This window comes from Helianthus annuus, chromosome 12 (assembly GCF_002127325.2).
Source record: "Helianthus annuus cultivar XRQ/B chromosome 12, HanXRQr2.0-SUNRISE, whole genome shotgun sequence".
Lineage (NCBI taxonomy): Eukaryota > Viridiplantae > Streptophyta > Magnoliopsida > Asterales > Asteraceae > Helianthus > Helianthus annuus.
Window position 1 is genome coordinate 10,137,892 of NC_035444.2, and position 10,467 is coordinate 10,148,358.

The window sequence follows — 10,467 nt, forward strand, 5'->3', positions numbered from 1 at the left end:
AACTAAGTCAGCTTAAGACCTGTGAGTTTCGACGGAGCCGTTAAACCGTAAAAAAAATAGACGTAAAAACGTTGAACCACACGTGACCGTTGCAGCGTGTTAACTCGCAAAATTTAGAACGAATCGTAAAACGAAAAATTTGTTAAAGATGTAAAGTATATGGAAGGTGAAAGTGAAAAGGTGTTGGGATTAAAAATAGAAAATGTTTGTGACAAATATGTAGAAAATGTATGGAGTTAAAAGTGTAAAAGATGAAAACTACGGGGGTTATGTAGAAAATGAAAACTATTGGGGTTATAAATGTAAAGGTTAAAAGTAAAAAAGTCAAAGAAAAATGAATAGTGAATATTTGAGGCGGAGAATATTAGATAATCAATATATATTTAGGTTCGTATGATACAGAGTCAAGTTTAAATTTGACTCAAATTCGACTTATTTATCCGAATCGAATAATTATTCATTTTGAATAAGTAAATATTTGAATTCGACTTCTTTATTAGAATTTGAGTCGAATTTTGAGTTATTCGAGTGCGATTCAAATAATGAAACACCACGAGAGAGGGAAAAACCTAGAGATTTACTTTTGAATATGCTTTTAAACACTTGATCAATGAACATTTATATTAGATTTATTTCATTAAGTTTCGTATAATATCAACCAAATCTTCTTTAAGACGGAGTAATTAGTTACACATCTCTAACAGAAGGCCTAACTCTAACCAAAGTGGTCCATCTTGATCGGTTTCAACATTCAAGGCCTTTGTACATTTGCCTTTCACAAGTGATACTACCTTTTGGGACCATCTTTTTTTTTAATTTCATTTATTTTGTTGCTATCATCGTATTCACCTTTCAAGCATCCACAAAACATAATATTCCAAAATGTTACTTTTGAATAACCTTAAAAAGCGCGATATACTGATAAAATAGACCGTTTGTTAGTACATGACAAACGTGTAACATCACCAGTCAAATGAGAAAGACTACACGTAACACGAGTTGTGCAAATGGTCCTTATTCCATTCTTAATAAGAAATTATTCGTACACGTAACGTTTCAACCCAGTTATTTATATATAGACTGATACGGGTTGTCTTTATCTCTAATGGGTCAAAGAAAAATAAAGGTTAAAAATGTTAAATGGGTCATAAATTCATAAATTATAATGCATGCATCCACAATCTTTATAAGGCCACCTGTAGTGGGCCGTTGTATAATGCCAAAATGATATATGGCGCCCCCATAGCACCGCCAACACCACTACGGCGGGCACTATGCGGTGGTTTTTTCCAACTCCCGTGATATTGTTAGCGGCGTGAGAGTTTTGTGATTTCAAATTTTTGACCGTTGCCCTTTATCCCCCACTCACACATATATATACATACATATGTATGTATAATTGAAGGGGTTATATAACCCCTTTACCACTACACCCTCTTATGATATAAAGCCCCCTATTATACTTTTCGCCACTTGTCGCATAACGCCCCTTAGAGGGCTTTATGACTGACTACACATGGACTAAGAAAGACTAGGTGACTGTTATGATTTCATTTTTACTAACTCTCCGAAAGGAAACTTACATCAAAATAGAAGGTAAACGGGCAACAGACTACGTTGTTACCCCCTTTTGAATAACAAAACCCAGTCTTTTAAAAACTATATCCATAAGATCTCGGGGCTATAACACTACCGTGCATGACCCTTTAGGCTCGACTAACACTACTGTGCACTTTGCCCGAAACAGCCGGGATATTGTTTTGCAATCATACCAAAAAAGAACTAATATAACTTCAGAAATGTTTTAGACAAACCCAACCGTTTTAACCTATCGGATCCGCCCATTTTGCCATCTCTAGATACTTTGAAATTATAACCCGAGTCCGTTTAAACACGGAGCTAAACCAAATGAGGGACACACAATTCAAATATGATGCCGATAATAGATCTTTTTTCCAAAATACATTCACCAGCAGAAAAATCACAAATAACTAAAATGAGTTAAGAAAATAAAGTCTTCAAGGTGAGTTGCCTAGCCTACATGTCATGATGATGCATATACATCCAGTCGAGATTGTGTGTTGGATTACTCGGTGAACTCCTTGCTCTTTTTGGTGACGGGTTCATACCGATCTGCAAATTCATGCTAGGCTCTGGGCCTGGTAATGCCAATGCTTTCTCTGTAAGAAAACCGAAAATGGGTACTCGTTACAGATCATGTTAAGTACTGAAAATAGTTGTCAAAAAGGTTATATATAGCTAAAGGCGTGATTAAGAGTTTTGACCCGTTTGTTTATGAACGGCTCGATTTGGGTTATGCTTAAAAGAAACCCAAATGGTTGAACGGCCAAAAGTTGCCCAAATTGTATTTTTTAACGCAAAAGACACTCGCTATCTATAAAATTTTAAATTGTGAAAATTTTTAAATTTTTTTCCGTACTATTATGTTTATTACCTATTGGCCAACAACAGTCTCAACTAACGAAACGTTTAGTGACAGTCCCAACTTTTAACCTATTTTCTCTCAACGAGCTATTTCTAACTAAGGTCTAACCCCGTTAGTTTGTTGTGCTGACGTGGACTGCTTATGTGGCAAAAAGAGTCAAAGTTTTGATGATGTGGACTGCTAATATGGCAAGAAGTCAAACTTTTGATGACGTGAGCTGCATATGTGGCAAAGTTTTGATGACGTGGACTGCTTATTTGGCAGTCCATGTCAGCAAAAACTAACAGGGTTAGACCTGAGTTAGAAAAGGCTCGTTGGGAGAAAATAGGTTAAAAGTCAGGACTGTCACAAAACATTTCGTTAGTTAAGACTGTTTCCGGCCAATAGGCAATAGGTGGGATTATTTAAATCCAATTTTCCAAAAATAAATTAACAGGTAAGCCCAAAGTGTCAGCGCGTCAACACACCCCATTTAACCCAAACCCTACTTGACCCGTTACCCAGCCCATCCAACCCGCCCACGCGCAAAAAAATCATTTTAATACCTGGGAAAGGCTCAAAAGATTCAGGCATTCTTGTAAAACTACCATCTGGTAATGCAGCCACACTAGATGAACGTTTGCGAACGTAATTCTCCTGTAACGGTTTCGGAACCTGAAACGAAAACTGCGCTAGCGTCACCCCTTGTTCCACATATTCTGGATGTTTAATCAAGTACCTGTTTAACAAAACATAATTAGACACCAATTGGACCGTTGAATGTGATTACAACACTGATACGATTGGGTACGGAACATACTTTTCAACATCATGTATTGACCGCAGTACTTTGCCTCCTGGTGGCGTATAATATCTGATTACCATAAAAATATTAGTTGAAGTTATAATGATATTTTGATAGCCTTAATAAATAATACAAGTACTGGACCCGGGTCATGTTTATCTCTAACGGGTCAAATAAAAAAACTAGCTTAAAAGAAAACGGGTCAAGTGAGTCAAACAGGTAGAAGTTTCCCGCATTACATATATAATGTACAATTCTGCATGGGGGAATTTCGACTCGTTTATATAAATGGGTCAATTTGGGCAACGTTTTTATTTGAAATGAGTCAAATCTTGAAAAATCTAGCCAAAAAAATAAGTCAAATAGATCGAAAGTTGCCTAAAGTGTATTATAAAAGCTACTAGTTTACACTTAAACGCATTTTGACCCGCACTATAAAAACCGGTTTATTAACTGAAACCGGTTATTAACAGTCAGTACACCAATAAGAAACTGGTGAGTATTAACCGGTTAAAGTAAAATCTTGAATATAACCGGTTAACCGAACCAGTTAACCGATCTGTGGCAAAAGGATCATCGATACATACATATCAGCAAACTTGGTGCCGCCTTCTCCTCTAATTCTGAGACTCCTCTGCCACCCAGGCGGGGGCTGCACGATATTGGGCTTGTCAATGGCCCAAAGCCTGGTTCCATCGGGCTCGATATCAGGTGGATCATCACACGAAACATCGGGGCGCCACTCTTGAGCCGTTGCACACACAAACGGCCTTTCTGTAATATGTTCCCTTATCTCCTCATACCTCTGTTTCGTCGGAATAAACCTCCATTTAAAACAGTTGGCACATTGAACCGTAAAAGCACCCACAGATGGCAGTATTCGTTTAACCGGTGGAGGAGGTTTATACGAAATTGGAACCGGGAAATCTTCATCTGGGGACGACACACCGGGATCGTAAAGTACTAGTTGTTGTTGATGATTATTGTTGCATGACGGCGTGTTTTCGTCGTCTTCTGAGTCTGAGGATGATAACTCGATAACGTTGTCGCTGATGTTGTTTTGCTGTTTTCTTTTACGTGGAGGATCGAAACCGGTTATCATATCTTGATGACTCCCTGAAACCCTAACGGTAACCGAAGGTTGCATAATCTCCTGATGCATAATTAAAATGATTAAAGAATTCACACCATAAAAGAATTCACACCATAATATTAGGGTAAATTACGTTTTACTCCCTTTAAGTTTCGGCAAAATTTCAGGCGTTCTTTAACTAACGAAAATACATGGGATGTCCTTTATGTTATAGGTGACGATGGATGTCCTCTCTCCCAGAGGGTAAATTGCACTTTTCGTCCTTTAAATTTATACCAAATTTCAGTGGACATCTTTTACTATTAAAAATGCTAGAAATCATGCTTTATGTTTTAAAAACCTTGCACAATCGGTCTTTTGATACTAACCTAGTTAAAATTTTCAGTTAAATCTCATCATATAAGGGTAATTTTGTCTTTTTTATGGTGTTTAGAGAGAAAAACAAGAAGAATAAAAAAATAGATATAAACACCCCTTCTTGATACTAACCCAGTTAAAATTTTCAGTTAAGTCTCGTCATATAAGGGTAATTTCATTTTTTTATGGTGTTTAGAGAGAGAAGGGATGTTTATATCTATTTTTTATTCTTTTTGTTTTATTTTTAACATACTTTTTCAATAAATGGATAAAAATAACTTAATTTGCCCAAACTTAACTCAAAGTTTTAACTGGGTTAGTGTCAAAGACTCAAAGGACAAACCGTGCAAGATTTTTAAAACTTAAAGGATGATTCCCGACATTTTAAAAGGTAAAGAATATCCACTAAAATTAGGTATAGACATAAAGAACATCATCATCATTATCATCGTACTCAGTAAATCCCACCAATAGCAAAGCAAAGGTAGGGTCTGAGGAAGGTAAGATGTAGACAGCCTTACCTCTACCTGTAGGAATAGAGAGGCTGGTTCCAGTGAGACCCCCGGCTTGATTATAGACGTAAAAAACGAAAAGTGTAATTGATTTTAATGCGATGCGACCGTATAAACATCACCCACGATGTGTTGGATATAATGCATTATGGTAACTAGGAACACATTGCTCATCTAAATTTGATAAATCTTTCAACTGTAAAGCTAAACCATCTAAAACTTCATATATAACCTCCCCTTTAGGATGACACCGATCTTCAACCGTAAACTTAAAACTCTTCCCGTTAACTTGAACAACACTTCCGCCCGGAAACTTTTTAACCCGACTCGTTTTCATCAACCGTCTAACATCCATAACGCCATCCCAACGTCCAACCGACGCGTAAATATTCGCCATTTCTACATACGGAGCCGCAGCTTGCGGGTCCATTTCAAAAAGCTGATGAGCCGCAAGTTCACCGATTTCGACATTCTTGTGAACTTTGCACGCACTTAACAACGAGGCCCATACGCCAACATCCGGTTCCACGGGCATAGTTTTGATAAGATCGAATGCTTCGTTTATCTTCCCGCCTCGCGCGAGAAGATCGGTCATCGAAGAATAATGGTCGAGTTCTGGATTGATTCCGTACACTTTCGTCATAAGATCGAAAATCTCCCGTCCCTTTTCGATAAGACCGCCGTGATTACACGCTTGAAGAACGGCGAGAAACGTTATGTGGTTTGGCTTTATCCGTAATTCCAACATGCGACGAAAATGCGTCAACGATTGTTTGAATTCTCCGTTTAACGCGCACCCGGAAATCATCGAAGTCCATGAAACAACGGTTCGTTCACGCATGTTATAAAAGATCTCGCAAGCTTCTTTTAGGCTTCCGCATTTCGCATACATGTCTATCAACGCATTCGAAACCATTAGATTATTCGAAAATCCGTTTAAAACCGCATAGTTTTCAACCCATTTTCCGATTTCAAGTGCTCCGGTTTCTCCGCAACCACTGATTAAATTCAGTATGGTAACTAAATCCGGTTTCACGCCAGTGGCTTCCATAGAGTCAAACAAAGTCAACGCTTCGTCTAGATCGCCTTTTTCAGCGTAACCACCGATCATAGCAGTCCACGAAACACAAGTTTTGTTCATCATGTTGTCGAATATTCGTCTTGCAGTGTTAACATTGTCGCACTTCGAGTACATAGAGATTAGGGTGTTAAGTATAGTTACGTCCGAATCACAACCCGTTTTGATTCCATGACAGTGGATCAAACCACCGTGGAAAAGCGCTTCGTGTTGGTTGATTGACGAAAGCAAGTTAAGGATGGTACTCGAGTCGGGTTTAAACCCATCATAAAGCATCGATTTGTAGAAACTAACGGCTTTTAAATACTTATGAAAGTACGCGTATCCCGCTATCATAGAATTCCACGAAACGACTGTTACGAAGACCGGATTAATCCCGTGAAACACCTTTTCCGCTGAATCAAGATCTCTAACTTTGGAGTATGACGAAACCCACGTGTTGGAAACCGAAACGTTTATATCCACCCCAATCCGAATCCCGAAACAATGAACAGCCTTCAAAACCCGAACACCTTCCCTACCCTTAACCGACTGCGATACCCCAATAACCGTAACCGAATCAGGGCGAATTCCTTCAACTCTCATTTGTTTAAACAATAACAAGACTTGATCACCAACACCCAACTGAGCCAACCCCAAAAGCAACGCGTTCCAAGACGCAATGTCTCGTTCAGGCATTTTATCAAACACTTGGCGGGCAACAGTTACACACCCACATTTTACATAAGCATCCATCATTGCTGTTTGCACATACACATCTGCACTAAACTCCGATTTCACAATACACCCATGAACGATTTCGGAGTAACGGATGCTACCAACTTTCCCACACGCTTTCGCGATGATCGGGAACGTTAAACGGTTGGGTTGCATACCCTTTTGCAGCATTTGTGAATACAAAACAATGGCTTTTTGATATTTAAACTGGTTTACAGCTTCTCTTAGAGTATAATTCCATTGGCTAACAGTTGGAAGATTTGAAAACTGGTGGGAAATTGAAGAAACTGTAGCCTTTATCATAATAATAATAATATTCAAGATCAAATCTTTCAATTCTTTAAAGATAAATGTTTACCCTAATGATAATAATGTAATAAAAACCCTAGATCAAACAACAATGAAATAAACTAATAAACTAAATCGAATAATATGCGAGTTGGGTTTCAGATGTTTTTAATATTTGGGGGATTAAATTGAAGATTTAAGTGCACATGGAATAAGGGATTGTTTAATTAATAATGGTGTTTAAAATTGGTATGGAAAGTGAGAAAGAAGAAAGGTGACAAAATTTGTTGGATAGTAAAGAATAAAGATTGCTTACCAAGAAAGATCTGACGATTGAAGGTGGAGATAATGCGTTCAGATTCGAAGATCGTAATGTAGAATGAAAAGGGACTCGATGAGATATGTGGACGTGTGTATTCATGTGTAAAGGGTATATTATTATTAACATTAACATTAACATATATAAATAAGAAAGTTAATTGTGCGTTGTTGTATCTTTAGCTTTGGGAGTTTTTAAAAAAAAAAATTAAAATTTCCTTTTTAACCCTAAAGTTTTGATCTTTAACAATTTAAGTTTAAAGTTTTAATCTTTGTTTCCTTTCTAACCCTAAATTTTTAATCTTTGACAATTTAAGTTTCAAGTTTTAATCTTTGGTAATTTAGGTGAAGGTATTATTTGATTTTTCACTTCTAATTCAAAAGTTTCCATCTTATACAATTTAACCTTTTTGATTAATTTGATTTTTCACTTCTAATTCAAAAGTTTCAATCTTTTGAGATTTAACCACTTTGATTTTTTTTTATTTGCGTGTTGTAATCTTGGCTTTGGGGATTTTTCAAAGAAAAAATGGTTATGCATATGGTTGTTGTAACCTTGGCTTCGGGCGGATTTAAAAAAAATGTTTTTTTTTTACTTTTCACCCAAAGTATTTCATAAATTACTTTTAACCCAAAACTATTTGTTTTTTTTTACTTTTAACACCAAACTTTTTATCTTTTGCAATCTATTATCACAACTTTTTTTACTTTCAACTTTGGTCCTTTATAGTTTCATTTTCCGCAAGTTTTTCGTTTTTTGCTTCGTTCTAAATTTTGTGACTTAACACATCGCAGCGTGCGTCTTTGGTTTAACGTTTTTACGTTTCGTTCTAAATTTTGCGAGTTAACACGACGCAACGTGCGTTTGTGGGTGAACGTTTTTACATCGTTTATTTTTTCCCGTTTGACAGGTTCAACATAACGTGCGCGTCCTAAATCGACTTAGTTATAACTAAAGAATCCCCGCCGCATTGCGGCGGGTCGTAATTCTAGTTTATTATTATTTTCAAAAATTCGGTTGGTTAAAGTCTTCGTATAGGGGGTGGGATGGTCATCACTCACGACACCCAATCACGTTTTGTCATGTAATCAATCATTTTTCTATCACTCACAACCTTTTTTTAGTGGCAATGGTCATCACTCATAGCACTCAACAATAAACCCTCACACCCCCTCACATCCATCCATTTTTCACGCGTGAAAAAAATCACGGAAACCCATCACGTACCACCCATCACTCGTTGAACTTCATGGTGGCGGTGGGAATTTGCTGACTTCCACGTGTGGTGGATTACCCATCACGTACCACCCCCAGTCCCCTAATAATGGTATTTGGTCACAAAACATAAAACGAGTACTTGTACCGATGTTGTAGGGCGGGTATCGGTTCAGTTAGTAACAATGTTGTTGTCGTACCAAGGATACAAGTTACAATAAAGAAAACTCTATTTCAAATACAAACTTTGTTTTAACGAATTGTATGCCGCCACATCAAAACAACCATAGAAACGAATTTTATGCTTTTTTTAGTGTTTAACTTTAACATATAGTTTATTTTAACTTTTAACCGTTAGTTTTTGAGGTTTTGTTTTTAGGGTTTAGTTTTCTAGGGTTTTAGATTTAGATATTAGAGTTTAGGGAGAGTTTTCTCATGATTTATATATGTTTCTTTTTGTATATTTTAAGTTTTGTTTTCATATTTATTACAGAAACTTTTTCCAGAGGGTTCATTTTGATAGATTTTCATTAATTCTCACTATTTTTCTAAATCAACATTTCCACTAATTTTTCCATTTTTCTACTCCATGGGGGTTCTTGTGAACCCCCTGAATCCGCCTTTAGGAATGGTGATTGAAGGTTTGAAACATAGAATAGGATGAGACGATGGTACATAAATTAGGGATGAAACTTTTGATTTGATTTTAGAGATGATCAGTTATGGCTAAGTAACAGAGGTGAATTAGAATACTAAGACCACACGGTGTGGACGTCGTTTTTGGGCGTTGTTGCCAGTCAACGCCCACCTTCCCACACAGTCCATCGCATTGTGCACGACGTTGTTGTTTGGGTGAGAGATATTCCATCGGCATGGATGTCACACCCCAACCGATGGCGGAAACATCAGGGCGTAACGAGGACGAGATTGCTCGAGACTTCATAACACTATTTTAGACAATAATTAACAAAACCGACCCCAACCGATGGCGGAAACATCAGGGCGTAACGAGGACGAGATTGCTCGAGACTTCATAACACTATTTTAGACAATAATTAACAAAACCGATTTCATTTCATTGATAATAATTAAAGTACAACATTTGAAATGGAAAATACAACAAGTTCATAAATCAAGTACAACATAATGTTCGAAACAAATACAACAACAAAAGGTTGATTTCTAAAGTGTGTATCTAGTCAACCCTACTAACTTTCATCATCATCAACGTCATCAATTACCTGCAACATGTTCAAAGTATATTTCAATACAAAATGTATTGGCGAGTATACAAGTTTAAATAATAGCATAAGTATAAAGTGGTTAAACAATCAACATGGCAAAATCTGTTATCTAAAATTAACATACGATTGGCATACAACTATAAATGTCAATCCAAAGATTACCGCTAGCGTAATCCTATCGTAGCAACGATATGACCGTTCTGTTTTAACTTAACATGACCTCAAAAATACGGGCGGCGCGTTACTCCAATAGCGCTATACATGTTAAGGGGAGGCTTGTACGAAGTTAATGACAAGTATACCACATAAGAATGTTCCAACACATATGAATTAGAGAATAACATATTAAGCATGTATGAATGATTGTTTGTTTGTGAATGCATAAAGAATGTGTGTTTGTGTAAGTTTGATAAT

At 36.9% G+C, this 10,467-nt stretch overlaps 2 protein-coding genes across 2 annotated transcripts; both read right to left on the reverse strand.

The window, feature by feature from the left end:
• Positions 1–1,916: 1,916 nt before the first annotated feature.
• Positions 1,917–7,763, reverse strand: LOC110892432 (methyl-CpG-binding domain-containing protein 2). The gene is made up of 5 exons (XM_022139595.2): positions 7,592–7,763; positions 3,818–4,383; positions 3,246–3,299; positions 2,992–3,164; positions 1,917–2,180 (listed from the first exon to the last, which is right to left on the reverse strand). Exons 1-5 carry the CDS (start codon positions 7,733–7,735, stop codon positions 2,038–2,040), a joined length of 1,080 nt encoding a protein of 359 aa, XP_021995287.2. The 5' UTR covers positions 7,736–7,763; the 3' UTR covers positions 1,917–2,037.
• LOC118484784 (pentatricopeptide repeat-containing protein At4g19191, mitochondrial-like) lies at positions 5,305–7,369 on the reverse strand. Its single transcript, XM_035980769.1, has one exon. It carries the CDS (start codon positions 7,288–7,290, stop codon positions 5,311–5,313), a length of 1,980 nt encoding a protein of 659 aa, XP_035836662.1. The 5' UTR covers positions 7,291–7,369; the 3' UTR covers positions 5,305–5,310.
• Positions 7,764–10,467: the final 2,704 nt, after the last annotated feature.